This window comes from Scleropages formosus, chromosome 2 (assembly GCF_900964775.1).
Source record: "Scleropages formosus chromosome 2, fSclFor1.1, whole genome shotgun sequence".
Classification (NCBI taxonomy): domain Eukaryota; kingdom Metazoa; phylum Chordata; class Actinopteri; order Osteoglossiformes; family Osteoglossidae; genus Scleropages; species Scleropages formosus.
Window position 1 is genome coordinate 3,602,397 of NC_041807.1, and position 17,617 is coordinate 3,620,013.

The window sequence follows — 17,617 nt, forward strand, 5'->3', positions numbered from 1 at the left end:
TTATGTTCACCTTATAATACCCTGGGGTGAAATCAGGAGGACAATGCAAGAATTCAAGTATGCAACTGAAACACTGCCTCTGTAAATTCTGTTTTGACAAAACAGTTTTGCACCAGATTTATACTTTAGGGGTACAGTCATCCCTTGCATAATATCCTAGATACGTTCTGAGAAATTGGACTTCGTACGATTTGGACATTGTTCAAACAACCCTTTTGTTGTTGTTGTTGTTGTTGTTGTATGGCGGGTGGGGCAGTGCAGTGGTGCTGTGGGTTTGGCTGGGACCTGCTCTGTGAGAGGTTTGGGATTCGAGCCCTAGTTGGGGTGCCCTGTGATGGACCGGCAGCCTGTCCAAGGCGTCTCCCCCTCCCCCGCAGCCCCCTGCCCTGCGCTGCCAGGCTAGGCTCTGGCTCACTATGACCCTGCGCAAGACAAGCAGTTGTAGATATTGTTTGTGTATGTGTGTTTGTGTTCTCCTCAGAGTCTTCAACTTGCAAAACTTTACCTTGACTGATATGAACAACTCAATATGACAAAACTTTCCTGTACATCCAGATTCTTGAAGTTATTAATAGTCATAAATTCAACCATGTCAATGTAGATTACACTCACCACATTCCAAGCTTCCCTAGAATTCAGCTGCTGTCCCATTACCATTGCAGTTTCTTTCTTTGTGCTATTGTTTGTTTACTAATAAAATGCAATACATATGGAACACTAACATAGCAGGGTGAAAAAGGTGCTTTATTTCTCCAGGAAGAAATGCAGGAATAATAAAAGATGCCCAGAAGTGTTGCTTGTGCTTTCCACATAAAGGACCTGAGTGCACAAATTATTCACAGATTTTACATTAATTTTTTCTTTTCAAATAAGAACCAAATTCAACATGAAGAAACTGACTTGTGAACAAACAACATCTTAACAGGGACAGCTGGTAGCACAGTGGATGTAGTTGCTGCTTCTGACTCTGAGGGTTGAAGGTTTCATTGAACCCTTGAGCAAGGCACTTACCCTAAATTTCTTCTGTAAAATCATGCAGCTCTATCAATGGGTACATATTTATAAGCTTGTAACTTTAATAATTGTAACCTTAATATTGTAAGTTGCTTTGGAGAAAAGCATCAGCTTAATGAATAAATATAACATCATTTGTTAACTGAAGGCTTGCAGTTGTTTACTCTTGTAATACATAGCTGAAAACTGCTCATAAATCAAATTCTATTAAACTGTCAATTAATTTAAAAGAAATGGGATCTTCAAAATCTGCTAAATTTCCATGTGATTACGTTAAAATGGAAAGCTTAATTGAATTCTTTCTGCTGTTACCATACAGCCCACAAGGGTGTTCTTTTAGTTTGAGTACCTTGTAATTCTTGTACTAGTACTATTAGAAACTATCATTAGAGACTGTTCATGTAAAATTTTCATTAAAAAAACATAATGTGTTGCTAAAAATTCTATTAAACATCAGACACAGAAAGGAAATGCACTACAAAAATCCCTCAGTTAAGGGAAGGCTTATCCTAAGCTCCATGACTACTCAAAAACTGAGACTGCAGCAGGAGGTGGTGGTGTAATCTTCCAGATTTGAAGAAATGTGATTCTGAAGTTATAATTTTTGCCCATAAAGTATTTCTCGTAACTGCAGAATTAGTAGCTCTAAAGCTGAATGTGAAAATCATATTTGTACACCAGGATAAAGGTTAAAACACCAAGTTATTGGAAGCATGACCTAAGTTGATCTTCAAAGAAATGGTCATAGAACTCTCACACACACACACATTTTCAGAACCGCTTGTCCCATACAGGGTCATGGGGAACCAGAGCCTACCCGGCAACACAGGGCATAAGGCCAGGGGGGAGGGGACACACCCAGGATGGGACGCTAGTCCGTCGCAAGGCACCCCAAGCAGGACTTGAACCCCAGACCCACTGGCAAGCAGGACCTGGTCTAACCCACTGCTCCACCGCACCCCCTGTGGTTGTAGAACTCATTTTGTTTAAAGACTTCTATAAAGTGGTTCAATTTCAATATAATTTTTTGCTAATATAGTGAAGGTTAATTTTTTCAGCAACATTAAGGTTTACAAGTAAAAAAAATAGGGAGCTGATTTTATAATAGTAATTTACATAAATCAAAGCCTGTTTGATAGCAAGCAGCTATATGCTATTGTGGTACACACACACACACACACACACACACACTGGCTGAAGCTGCTTGTCCTGAACAGGGTCACAGCAATGTGATGTGCCCCCCCCAGGACAGGATGCCAGCCCATCACAAGGCACCCCAAGCAGGACTCAAACCTTAGACCTGCCCGAGAGCAGGACCTGGCCAAACCTGCAGCACCACCACATCCTCTTTGCTGTCATGGTAAATATTCAAAAATAGTTATGACTTCCATTCGTTTTCTGCTTGTCGTCCATCATCAATAAGTTTGTTTCTATTTTATAACAAACATTAAATGCTAGTGGATTATCTTTGTTTTCTTAAAACAGTGTGCAACATATTATCAGCACACTAACAGAGGATCTCTAAGATAAACATGGACACCAAAAGGGTTAAAGTAATTTAGAAAATTAATTGAGTGCTAAATTGCACATCTGTTTCCTGTCTGTTTGCTAGTAGTGCTCCATTGAAATAAATTCTACCTGGCAGGCCCAAACAACACACACACGTACGCACGCACACACACATACACACACTCTTTCCACTAACATCCTTAGGTATTTTTATGAAGATTAGTCCTATTGACATATGTAGGATAAGTAGCAGTGATCATTTTGTTTCCACAATATCAACAGTGCTTCCGCTTGATGAGTTATGATCTGCCCATCCAATGCAAGGGCTTCTATGGGATATGAAATCTACACTACATACTCCACATCCAGAAACCTTTCTGAACAAATCGCTTGGAAACAATTTTCTTTTGTAAACTGTGTTCTTAAATTAATCAACTTGTCCAAAATGATTAATGAAATGAGTATAACTATGGATACTTAATGCGTGTGCAAAATGACTTGAAAATGTTAAAATATATATTTTTTAATAGACAATAAATGACTTTTTTTAGCAAGTTTACAAGATTAAATAACAGCATTACATTTACATGTACTTGATAAAATACGTAATTTCTTATATGATTAGATTATGGAAGATGAGGTTAATATTTTTGATTCACATACTGTGAAGCCATATTTAAAATATCTTAAATGAAAATAAAATACCTCTGGATGAGATATTTAAAATAGCTAAAATGAAAATAAAATATTTCTGGAAATGGAACGTACAACATGATCACACAGCCTTGATTTGTTTGACTTTGCTTCAGCTCTGTGAAGATCCCACTTCACAGCTGTCCGGGAGACAGAATTACTACATCTGTTTTAGTCGAGATAAGTGACAGCGCATAGATTCATCTGCGGCTGGAATGGGAGGCGTCCATCTTCAGCTCGTCACCATCACAACTGCAACAGTAGTGCTGAGAGGCATGTTCACCTTCCTTGCAGAAGTACTGGGTGTGACAGTGATATAACCTTTCTGAAATCTGACAGTTAATTTTAGAGCCCTGGCTCCAGCTTGATCTATTCCCATCTTGAAAACCTCAGTAAGAGACATAACACAATATTCAGCTGTAATTACTTTCCATTCCTTCGACTGCTCTGTGCAGAGGTCTGGTCTTTCAGGCTTAAAGAACTGCTACAAAGACTGTCAAAGTACAACAACAACTGTATATCAGTCCTATTAATTAAAACGCCCCTGGTTATATATTTATGATACTTTAATCTGTCATAATGTTAATAGTCCCTGGTTATTCATTTATGATACTTCAATCTGTCATAATGTTTCCAACGATGCTCATTTATTGAAACGTCTAATGAAATCTTCCACTATCCGAGACTCACTGTACCTGAATAATCCGTTTACAGTGCAGGCCTTCTGCATTAACATCTGTTGTTGTATCATCTACTTTGACATCTGTTACTTTATCACCTTGCTCAATTTCTCAAAAAAGGAGCACATATAAAAGGCAGGTAAATTGTTCTTCAACAGAGAGCCTTGACAAGACAAGACCATTTTGCTTTTCTGATAAGGCTGAACAAAAAGAATTAGTTTGTGTACGTAATAGTTTTAGGTTTACAAAAGGGTACGCTGGTCTTTATACAACAGACTAAATCTGACATTTGTCCCAGAGGCCAGTTTTGCTCCCTTTAAGGCTATTGAATTATCAACAGCTGAACAAGCTGCAACTGTAACATGCCATTACTAATGAAATAAAAGTGGTGAAATAGAGGGCTAATTTGTTTCAGTAAATATTTGCACCGCAGTTTCTCAAGGAGTTAGCAAACAGTGAAGTGGTCTCTAAACCCTCTTGGTGGAAGGGGTTGAAAGCAAAATGAATTAATCAAGAGACAAGAGCACCACAGACTCATGGTGGGAAAGTCAGTAAAATTTATTATACCCAAAATAATTGAAGCATCTTATATTCAGTTGCATATGTTCTGATTTGATTGGATATTTTCCCCAGCTAAAAAACAAAAAAGATTACTTATCTTTAAAAATTATTATTTGGAGCTCTCTTTCAAATCCAGCAAGGGACAAAGTGACATAGTGCAGTGGGTAGGGCTGTTATTTCACAGCTCCAGCATGTGCCCTGCTTCAAGCGCTGTGTTTCCAGGATTAGCTCCAAAGCACCATGACTTAAACTGAGCAAGTGGATATTGATAATGAATGAAGGACGAATGAATGTAACAAATACACTAATTTTGGGTATACTCCTAATAATGACATAAACAATTGAGCAAAATATTACATTAAAATAATTTTGTTTCTCTGAAACCATTTGTTTTGAATCAATATTATTGTTGCTAAAGGCATCATCCTGAATTTGGTCAAAAAATACAAAAAAAACAAGTACTACACTGTAAAGCAAAGCATAAAATATAACACTAATTCAGCGTTGCCTTATTGTCACTGCTAGATTCATTTGATGAGCATTGCAAAATAATCTATGTTATTGTAACAGCAGATGCATCAGTAGCTTGCTCCCCTCTCTTCCATCCCTCTATCCATCTAATGCCCCCGGAAATCAATTCCACACAGGCATGGTTCTGCGAGCCGGAGCCAGACGATGTCACCAGTTTGTCAGCGCTGTTTTCAGCATTACCCCCCTCACCCCCCACAGTCTCCATCAGTCATAGCAAGGCGGTGGGGATGGTGACTACGACAGAGCACCTGTTCATCTCTGCAGGCTATTTTTGTGGAGGGGCACGTAAGGAATCAGTGGTGCCTTGTCTGGATTGCCACATCGTCTTTTTTCTCCTTCTTTCTTTTTTCCTGGGCTTCGTCTGTCTGCGTTCCTGCCTGTTTTGTCAGCCACATCGATCGGGCTTTCTGAATGAACCTGTCGCCACAAGCAGAAGGCAGCACGGGAAAATAATGAAGTGTTCAGAAAAGGGGGGGCTGGGGGGAACATTGGTTTGGGCCAGACATACTCGGTCTGACCAGCAGTTCATAGAAAGCTACACTCTGTGGGAGTTTTCATCAGCTGGCCAACACCACTGACAACCCTATGACACCCACAGTCTGGTTATTGTCATTAGCTGAAGCCATCACTGCAATACAAGAGACTTGGTGTCATCTGAAAGGAGAAGCATACAGTACCTCTACGTCTATGAAGTGCATGGAGTTAATGTGCTCTTACTTATATTTCCATTTATTCATTTAGCAGACGCTTTTCTCCAAAGCGACATGCATCTCAGAGAACAGTACCAAAATTACCTTACACCAAAAAAAAAAAACAAGGACAGTGATAGTTATGACTGTTTTGAAATTATCCTTCAGCTTTATTTAGTTGTGTAAACAAATTTTGCAAGGTTATGTTCAGACATGTCAGAGTTAAACGTAACAAAGGTGAAGTAAGATTGGGTAGAGCCGCACAAATTGGGCCAAAAAGGAGGAAAAACATATTTGTCTGTTTCTTGACATGTTTCAGTTTTTCCGCAACATGTCTTGCTTTTCTCCATCCATTGGATTTGTGGCCCAAGCTCAACAAATTTAAAGCAGTTTATATTTGTTAGGGTGTCCAAGATTAAGTTGCCAAAGCACAATATGGAGACAATCTCATTTCACTCCCCTCAAATCAAGCACTGCCTGAGGAAGGTGAAATGAAAGCTTTTCCCAAGCTGCCAGTCTGCAGCTAGAGCAGAAAATCCCTGAACGCTAGCCTGGTTTCTGGTTTCTGCTGGTTCTTTATCTATGGAGCCAGGTCTAACACCATATGCTAGTGATCATTTCTTTGGATGCCCCCTTGTCATTTGTGTCTGCATGAATTTACTATGAGCTGAAAATGTCATTATGTCAGTTTACATTCTCTCACAGGCTGTAGCATTCAGACATGTGCCAGACACATTTAATTTGCATAACACACTTCAGTACGTTTCACAAAAAAACATTTCAAAACTGAACAGAACTGGCACACCATTGTATTTTTTTTCTATAAGCAATATGTGCATTTTACAAGCACAAATAGAGTATTTCTCTCAGCATTGAGTACCATATTATTTTAATCAATGCCTTACATAGTTAGGCCTGCAGAACTAAGCTACATGCCATTATTACCCATCTGTCTATATTTCTTTTTACATTTATTCATTTCAGCTGATGCTTTTCTCGAAAGTAACTTAAAATTACTTACCTGTTTTTACAGCTGAGTAATTTTTACTGGAGCAATTCATGGTAAGTGCCTTACTGAAGGGTACTAGAGCAAAACATGGAATTCAGACCTGGGTTTTCTGAGTCAAACGGCAACAGCTCTAACTATTATACCAACTGCTTTTACTTGAGTATTTCAGCGTAGGTACATTGCTCAAGAATACTAAAATCCCTTAACAGAAGAGATGGCCTGACATAGATTTCATCTGCTTAGGCAGCCCTGTTACTTGTCCTGGCTTCCTGTTTAGCATGTACAGGTTTATTGCATTTACAGTTTCCTTGTGTGATTTGCTCACAGTTCAAAACTGCAGGCAGCACTCAAAGGAAACCCCAATTTGATGGGACAGCAAAACAGGAATTTCCTTATAAAAGTGTCCACACAGCAAAACTTCTAAGGTGCTTTTCCTGACGAGAGCATAAAAAGGGCTGAAGACCTTTAATCTGTTAACTCTTGTGAAGGGTGAAACAGAGTAAACAGAGTAAAATGCTTGTTAGCTGATGCTCTTTTTCCACTTATGGATAAATAATTCTGTTGCCATTGGTGACACTGATGACCATGAAATGCTTAACATCCAGTTGAATGTTGCTCGATAAACATGTACAGTACGTGTTTGTTTTGTTTAATAATGTTTAATAATTTCTCTAATAATGGAAAACCCTATATATAGCTACTCGTGTAATGTATTACTGGTTTATATTGTGGTATGAGACTGTTTGATGACTGTACTCAACAATCACGCTTTCGTATCCAAGTCTCTCTTTCTGTTGAAGTAATGCACTCCTTGCATTTCTTTCTGAGAGGTACTTCACTTTGGGAAAAAGTATCTGGTAAATGAATAAATGAAAATGTACAAGTAAATGTGAATGAAGGAAGACCACCATCATAATAAAGATTCATTTTATTCTAATAAACACATAAAATTGTTAATCAGAGCTAAATATCTTTTTACATCTGAACACTCAAAATTAAGTTTGGAAGGATTGTTACACCTTTCCTTCTCTTTTGTGCTGGTGAATAATAGTTGCCTTGCAGGAGAGTTTCTCAAGTTGAGGAAGAACACCAGTGCGTTGTGGTTTGACAGCTACTCGTTGCTAATCGCAAAAATTTAGCGTCTAGATCGCTTCACGTGCCACTAATTCAATACCCCGTGTGTCACTTTCTCTATTAGAATATGTAAATTCCTGACATCAAAACAGACATCCCGTCTCTTCCTCCTCACACAATAGAAAAAGTTGAATAATGTGCTGAAGCAACATGAGAGACAGAAAGGAAGAAAAATGATGCGACGAAACACATTCAAGGAAGCGTGACATTCTAGACATCTGAACACATTTTACGGTAAAAGCCATTTTTATCATTTTTTTAAATAAAAATTATATTTTCAGTTCAGATATGCCTACAGGTAGATGTCAGGATTCAGATTTTTTTTTTCTTAACAGTAAGACTAACACAGGACATTTATATGATGCAGAAATAATATATTCATCTTCTGAACAATGAGAAAATTTATTTTTGAAAGGCAGCTTCGTGGTCTTTGAGGATATCCATCAATTTTCAGTAACAACTTGTCCAAATCAGGGCCACGGTGATCCAAAGCCTATCCCAGAAGCACTGGGTGCAAGGCTGGGGGGGGTACGTCCTGGATGGAATGCCAGTCCATTGCAGGGTAGCCACACAGATAGCCACTAATCCATTCACACATTGTGAGCAATTGAGAATCACCACTCCATCTGAATTGCATGTCTTTGGACTGTGAGAATAAACCCAGTCAGACATTAGGAAAACAAACAAACTCCACACAGACTAAGCAGGGATCAAACCCACATTCCCTCGCACCACCCAGGTGTTCTGAAGTGACAGCTCTACTCACTGTGTCATCGTGCCACCCTGAGTATTCTGTTTGTAAACAAATATACACAGGTTAACATTTACTTCCAAATCAACATTCACAGAGTAGTGCAAGCTGCTCACTTGTTCTAGTCTTAAGCACAACGGGATGCAGACAGAGTCCACTTACCCCATGTGACGGATATGTCAGCCACCCCCAGTCACCCGATATCGAAGATGTGTCAAGGAGATTCACTGCAAAACAGAAAGGACTGTGAGATCCCATTTGTTCACAGATTCCTCTGATATATGTGTACTGCAACGCCAGCAGCAGTAATATCCACCCACCCTTGACCTGGATAGCAAATCATTTTCAAGATAAAAAGTGGATGCCTCTCCAAAACTGGTCATCAGACTGGGTATCTCCAGCAAACCCTTAGATGTATCGTGTTGTATGTCAACTTGGGTCCATCGGCTCGGCACTTACAACATGATCTACAGGGAGTACAAAGGCTCTGCCCTGCTCCTTTACCTTTAATAAAGTGCTCTTGTTGGCCAGAAGAAATTTGCACCCACACTTCTGATGTGAAAAGTTCTGATTTTAAGAAAGTAAGACTTGACGAGCCAAAGATCTGCACTTTTGAAATCAGTGATACTTTTTCCAAACGTTGGAAATGCACACTTTTTCCATGAATCTGCAGTTCAATCTGTGAATATCTCATAATTGCAACTTAGTCTCATTTACTGACTTCTTGGAGGGTATTCTATTATGAGTTAAAAGTCTACGGTTTTTAATGAAGTTATATTGGATTTTTATGTTATTAATTAAATTTAAGTGCTGCAAGCACCTCTTCAGCAAAAGAAATGTGGCATATAGCCTTTGTTTTCCTGAAGAGAAAGTTTCTTTGTTTATTTTATGAAATCATTTTGTTTTAAAAAAATCTATTTAACATACACTAAACCCTTCATGTTCACACTTTATGAAAATGAAATATCCGTGAATGGATATTGTTATCCTGCCCTGCCATCATTGTAACAAATCATTAATTTCTATATTTATTTATAATAATAAGAAAGATGTGAAACATAATTAAAAAAAAATAAAAATTCCCCACTCGCCCCCTTTTTTGCGGGCGGTCTTACTCCTTCAAGCTCGGGTCCTCTACTAGAGGCCTGGGAGCTTGAGGGTTCTGCGCAGTATCTTAGCTGTTCCTAGGACTGCGCTCTTCTGGACAGAGATCTCGGATGTTCTTCCCGGGATCTGCCGGAGCCACTCTCCCAGCTTAGGGGTCACAGCCCCAAGTGTTCCGATTACCACGGGGACCACTGTTGCCTTCACCTTTCACATCTTTTATAGCTCCTCTCTCAGTCCTTGGTATTTCTCAAGCTTCTCATGTTCTTTCTTTCTGATGTTGCCATCGCTTGGGATGGTGACATCTATCACTACGGCTTTCTTCCTCTGTTTGTCCACCACTACTATGTCCGGTTGGTTAGCCATTACCAGTTTGTCAGTCTGGATCTGGAAGTCCCACAGGATCTTGGCTTGGTCATTCTCGACCACCCTTGGGGGTGTATCCCACTTTGATCCTGGGACTTCCAGCCCATACTCGGCACAGATGTTCCTGTACACTATGCCAGCCACTTGGTTATGGCGTTCCATGTATGCCCTGCCCGCTAGCATCTTACACCCTGCTGTTATGTGCTGGATTGCCTCAGGGGTATCTTTGCACAGCCTGCACCTGGGGTCCTGCCTGGTGTGGTAGACCCCGACCTCTATTGATCTTGTACTTAGAGTTTGTTCCTGTGCTGCTATGATTAGTGCCTCTGTGCTGTTTTTCAGTCCAGCTTTGTCCAGCCACTGGTATAATTTTTCAATATCAGCCACTTCTTCAATATATGTAAATATATATATACGCACACACACACACACACACACACATACACACACACACACACATTTTCAGAACCGCTTGTCCCATACGAAGTCACGGGGAACCGGAGCCTACCCGTATATATATATATATATATATATATATTTTACCTCCATTCCAAATGTAGACTGGACAAAAATACATGTCATTATCCAGTTTTGAGATATTCAGTTTGTTTTATTATGGTGTACATTATGGTATTAAAAAAAAATCTCCCTCTCACCCCCACATGGGGTGCTGTGTGTGTCCTCCTCAAGCTTGGGTCCTCTACCAGATGTCTTGGAGTTTGAGGGTTCTGCATGGTATCTTAACTGTTCCTAGGACTGTACTCTTCTGGACAGAGACTTCAGATGTTGCTCCTAGAATCTGGTGGAGTCACTCTCCCATTTTGGGGGTCACAACCCCAGTGCTCCTATTACTACTGGGACCGCTCTGGACTTCACCTTCCACATCCGTTCAAATTCTTCCTTCAGTCCTTGGTACTTCTGGATCTTCTCACACTCTTTCTTTCTGATATTGCCATCATTTTGGATTGCCACATCTTCTCCTCCTTGTCGACCACCAACTGCTTGTTAGTCTGGCACTTGAAGTCCCACAGGACCTTAGTTCTGCTGTGTTCAACCACCTCTGGTGGTGTCACCATTTGGACTTGGGGACTTCCAGTCCATATTCTGCACAAATATTCCTGTACACTATCCCAGCCACTTGGTTATGCCTGTCAGTGTACACTGTCCCAGCTTACATCTTACACCCTGCTACTATGTGCTGGACTGTTTCAGGAGCACCTTTGCACAGCCTTGGGTCCAGTCTGCTATGGTAGACTCCAGCCTCTATGGATCTGTTACTTAGAGCATGTTCTTGTGCTGCCATGATCACAGCCTCTGAGCTGTCCTTCAGACCAGACAATTTATATATTTATATATACATATATATACACACACACACACACACACACACACACACACACACACACACACACACACACACACACAAACACACACAAACACACGGTCTGAACCGCTTATCCCATTCAGGGTTGCGGGTAACCAGAGCCTAACCCGGCAACACAGGGCATAAGGCTGGAGGAGGAGGGAACACACCCAGGATGGAACACCAGTCCATTGTAAGACACCCTAAGAGGGACTTGAACCCCAGACCCATGGGAGAGCAGGACTTGGTCCAACCCACTGTGCCACTGTACCCCCAATTTATATATAACTTTTTGTATAAACAATAGAGATAAATAAATACATACATACATATATAAGGTATAAAATTCACACACACCCACATATATATACACATATAGTATACGGCTGGTAGTATAGTGGTTAGAGCTGGTGAAAGCAAAGTTTCCAGTTTTAAATCCTACCTCCAGCTGCCATACCCTTCAATATGGGACCTAGCCTAAATCACTATAGTAAGATGTCCCTGCTCTATAAACATGTAAATAACCGTAATTACAATTATATAATTGTAACTGTAGCTTAACATTGTAAGTTGCTTTAGAGAGAAGTTTGTATGTGTGTGTGATTATGTATAGATGTATTATGGGAATATATACACACACACGCACACACATTTACTGAACCGCTTGTCCCATACGGGGTCACGGGGAACCGGAGCCTACCCGGCAACACAGGGCATAAGGTCAGAGGGGGAGGGGACACACCCAGGACGGGACGCCAGTCCGTCGCAAGGCACCCCAAGCGGGACTCGAACCCCAGACCCACTGGAGAGCAGGACCCGGTCCAACCCACTGCACCACCGCACCACCACACCACCACACCCCCTATGGGAATATATAATATGTGTATTATGGGAAACATTCATGAAGACTCACCACTCTGTAACTCATCCACTGTGCCGGTTGTTAGCTAGTTTCTGGTAACAGTAGATGTATATTTGCACGTTTGTGTCTGTATGTGCGACTCTTTCAGTGAGTCACTGTATATTTATGAATCCTTTGCTTTCACTGCCAGTCTAAGGTCTCATTCTCTGGTGAAATTGATGCTGATGGGAATCTAATTGCTTGTGATTGATCAGCTTTCAAAGCCTCTGCAGCTTTGAAGGCCTTGATTTGAAGATCAATAACTTAATTAGCTCTAAAGTACAACAGAGATACAGATCACCAGCCACTGCAAGAGGTAGTGGTTTTGCAGGTCGGCAACCTTCAGTCTGACAAGTTAAACGCGATGAAAAGCTCCGAACCTAAAAATTTCAGCTTCTTTTCTTACCCCGCCTCCTTCATTTAATTTATCAATAATGTGTGACTTATCCTGGAAAGCGCCAAGGTGACTTAGCAGTGAAGCCTGTGTAGTGGAGGGGCTAAGTGATTTATCGCCACGTTGTCACTGAGGCTCAGCCCATGTCATGCTGAGTTCCCTTAATGGATCAATTCCAGCCCGTCGTTTCCCCCACCTTTATCCAAGACAGCCGTTTCCCACTCTCCCCTCCGTCTGCGGCCGGCGCTGATGCCTGACAGGACGGGACCGGTGACAGATGAGTGTCTTCTCCACCTGGCCGGCTAAGCTAGATTCCAGCAGAACGGCATGTCACTCGCCTCAATGAGGCGCATTAACCTGACCCACTTTCCCAGACCTTGGTATGGGGGGAGCTCTTTTAAATTCATTGCAGGACATTCAACAGAAAAATGACTAACTTGGGATAACAGACACAAAAAGGCGGGACTGTGAAAAACGAAGGGCCGCTGAGACACTGCGGGACCTCTGTGGGGCGTGGACTGAACGGTACGTTTGATTACCATATAAACCCAGACGCTGCATGGCTCGCCATCCTCGAACTGAAGAAAGGCAGCTTTCGCAAACATTTTTTGCCAAACATAATGATGGATGAAGGTGTGATCTTGTAGATAAAGTGTCTTATGGTATTCCCATCCAGACAAGCACTTCAAACTCAGATCATTTATACACTTAACGTTAGTGATACACACACACCATCTGAAACCACTTGTCCCATACGGGGTCGCAGCAAGCCAGAGCCTAACCCGGCAACACAGGGCATGAGGCTGGAGGGGGAGGTGACACACCCAGGACGGGATGCCAGTCCGTCACAAGGCACCCCAAGCAGGACTCGAACCCCAGACCTACCAGAGAGCAGGACTCAGCCAAACCCACTGCACCACTGCACCACCCACACATTAGTGATAGATCATCTGAAAACATCTACCTTGTTTTTGTCACTGTATGTACATACTGTATGTACATATGTTATATTTTTGCATGTATACTGTCTATTGTATGTTGCTGGATCCATGTGGAATTTCCCTGTGGGATTAATAAAGTTTCAACCATTTGTTCAATTGCTGAAAACCTTCATCCCAGGCTTAATCACTTTAGTATGTCTGACTTAATTACTGGAGACCAAAAATTTAGAGGAAAAAAGTTTGCAACATTCACATTAGCTCTGTAGAGTAGAGTGATCTTACAATAGCCCAGTTCACAAAGTAAAAATGACTGGGGGAAGTGCTATATCAACGCTAAGGAATCATTCTGAACGTCTTGTCAGGAAGACCACTTGTCCAAAAGGGTTCTTTGTTCCTTAGCTGGGCTGTCACTTCAACCTGAGTCTGTTCGACCTCTAGGACTTGTCTTGTCATACTAATTTGGGATGGAGTGCAAGTACAGGTGAGGGCAGAGGGTCACGGAGCAGGGACAGATGACAGCACCCACTCTCCCCCGACTGTCACACTGCTCTCCCAAGCTCTTCCCTCTGGGGCGTAATTCCTCCTACTGCTTCGGAACGAGAAAGAGGGACCTTGCACTCGATCAAGGTTAAGTACAAAGATTTGGTTACAATAGATTCAAAACAACCATTTTAAAGGTATACTATGTAGTTTTGTAAATAAAACATTTTATGGCAGTTCGTGAAGTCCTAGGAAAATAATTACGTTGGGAAAAATAAGGCCTATATGAAATCCTTACTGCTCCATTTTAATTTCTTAAACCATGTCTAAATTTGTTTCACTATGTTCATGTTTGCTATTAAATAACCTATAATTTGAAATATTTAAATTAAGCATTATAGTGTATTTATCTTCCTTTCTACATACTTGTCATCCTTAACCTGTCTCCAAGGAACCTTAAAACTAAAGACAAATACAAAATCTTTTTTTTTCCTCAGGACATGGGATCCTAATTTCCTTTAATGTGATAAAATGTACTGGAATGGCCATGTCTCAAATACAATTTGCATGTCTCAGTTTCCACCGGTTTTGCCTAATGTGCTGTGAAAAGATTGATGCATTAAAGACAGTCGTACCTTCATAATTAATTGTGTCTGATTGGTGTTTCAGAGGCCCCCTGTGGAACAGACCTGGGGGCTATTTATTGGCTGTGACACTTGCACATCCTACACACACACACACACACACACACACACACACACACACACACAGAGCAATTTCTTTATTTCCTTTCAGCATAGCTAATTCTGTTTTTTTCTCCCCCTTTTTCTTTTAACTGACACTATTTTCCTTTCACTAGTCAGTCTTAGCATCCACAGACAGATCATTTGCATTTGTTTAAATAATGTGTTTAGTATAGGTTACAAAAGAAAATGTGTTTAGTGTTTGTGTAAAATGTAAGATATCTCTGAAAATGGGAATTAACATTTTCTTTAAAGAAATGAGGAAGAGTATTGAAAGAAATTTATTAAAATTACTCAGATATATTCTTATATTGTTTGTCTGTTTTTTTAACAAAATACTGTTTATGATATGAACTTAGATATGTACTATATACTGAACAAGATGTATATGTCCAATGTACAGTACAGGAACTATATAGAGACAATGAAACAGAATTTAAAATAATAATTCCTCTGGTTACAAATTAATACTTACTGAAACAACGCTAATAATTTCATTTATTTGGAGAAGAAATGACAAAAAAAAATCACAAATATTGAATATATCCATATATCTCTTTAATTTGGAATACAATAGGTGTGGTATACCAAAGGGCATCTGCCTGGTGACAGCAACAGATAATTGAATAATTTGATTTTAACAGCACAATTTTCTGGATCATATGAAAAAAGGTGTCATAGACTTTTCCTAATACAATTTATTAACTGGGCTTAAGCTTGATCTGATGCCATGTTGCCTACAGGAAGATTTTTAAAATATCTGCAGTATTCCCAGGTGGGTGACAACACGCTGCAGCAATGAATTTGTTAGTAGTTGTCTTATAAGACTGAAGAATATTTTGACTTTGAAAAAATCGTACACAATCATTCTGGATTATTTCTGGCATTATATTAAGACTTATTAGTTCAGTTTTTTTGTCTTTTTTTTGTGAAATAACAAGGCATTCATTTTTTTTCTCATTAAGCTGTGTTATGGCTGTCAATATTTGCCTGAATAGATCTATATAACAATGCATTAACAATTACAAGTTTACTTTACTCAGTAATCATTACACAAATATCCATTATTACACTGTGGAAATCATAATAACAATAAGTGGGAACAGCTAGATATGGTGAATAGCAACTCTAATTTTGGGTATGAGATATCGTACAGCACATGAAAAACAACAAAAGAAAATTCTTTATTTTTCCAAACATGTTTGTCCTTGAGAATGTCAACATGAGTCACTTAATCAAATACCCCCCCCCCCCAGTCACCCATATTTGGTCTCTATACATAAATTTATACGATAAAATGAAGTAGTCACCACACATGTGCACTATGTATGTGTCTAAAATTGTTAGCAGTGTTTAGTCCCATGGGGAGTTGTTACAGTATTTTAAACAATGCTGACAAATACTTTATGTAAAATTTGTGTTCCTATGTAATCCTTGGGGACGAGGTAACCTAGAAATTTGTCCAGGGGATCTTGAAAAGGACAGAAAATTATTCAATGTTCTGCTGTCTCTGAATTGTCCTTGCAAGCTCTAAGAAAATGGGCACAGAGTGGTTCAGATAGGATGACCTGCAAAGTCCTGAGATTTGAAAAACCATCCCAAGGTAATGACAGTGCTCACTTCTCACCTACTGTTGTTGTGGTAGACAAGGTTATGAACTCTGTAAATCTCTTTTAGTTTAATCAAGATGATCAAATAAAATATGAATTAAGAATTAGATAATAAAATGTCAGTGTCACTAATTTTGCATTAAATGAGAAGATATGAGTGATTAATATCAGTCTAGAGACACTGAAATTCTAAAGGTCAGACTTCAGATGTTGAATATACTAATTAAAAGGGTTTTACGTGTTTTCATTTCATATAACTGACTACTTGTAATTTTAAGAATAATGGAAATATAGAGCACCTTACAAGATAAGATGTAATGTATTATTTTCTATTTTTCTTGGAGATCTGTGTTGCATTGGGGAAAAGCATCTGCTGAATGAATGAATGTAAATTCAAATTGTAAGAGCAAAACTATTAGTAGCACTTTAATATGTAAAACCCCCATAACTTGAAATGATTATTTTTAAGTGTTAGCATTTATTTTTCACAAAGAGTGTTATCAAAAAAAAGAGACCATTTAAAAGAGCAGTTAAAAACAAACCAGTGAATTTATGTTCATAGGCAAAGATCCCATTTTCAGGAAATTACTTTCATTGTCCAATCCTACCAATAATTTATATCAATAACCTAGGTCACAGGCTGCGCAATGACAAACTTTCTCTGTTGCCAATGATATCGGCATTGATTCATGTGCTGCCAGAATGGATCAGGCTTTCAAAAACCTGCAATTAGCCTTTGATTCTATGCAGGTTAATCTTTGTCATTTATAACTTGTTGCTGACAATATGCAGAAAGTGATAAATTAATGTTACTTCCAAGGTCAAGTTACCAAATATAAAAAATGTGCTAGAAAGGCTTCTCAACAAAAATTAAGTTTTGTCATTTGGTAATTTGTATCCTGCTATATTTTCGTATTGTTTCATTTTGTCTTGAAAATAATGTCCATTAGCACTTCCCTTTTGTTATCTAAATTCAACTAAACTAAAGTGACTAATACACAAAAAGTACTCCAGTAAAATTTGCTTCCCATAAGCAAGTATGATACCCTCACGAAACTTTTTTTTATTATTTATTTATTTATTTATTTTTTACAATGATGAGATGTAAATCACTTCATCTTTTCTGTGATTTGGCTGCCATCCA

General features: G+C 39.4%; 1 protein-coding gene across 1 annotated transcript in view; it reads right to left on the minus strand.

Annotated features, from left to right (window-relative positions):
- Positions 1–17,617, minus strand: part of epha8 (eph receptor A8) — an 87,531-nt gene that overhangs the window by 49,162 nt on the left and 20,752 nt on the right. Inside the window, exon 2 of the mRNA XM_029248757.1 lies at positions 8,734–8,798. Coding sequence (XP_029104590.1) covers positions 8,734–8,798 — 65 coding nt within the window. The remainder of the gene's footprint in view (positions 1–8,733; positions 8,799–17,617) is intronic.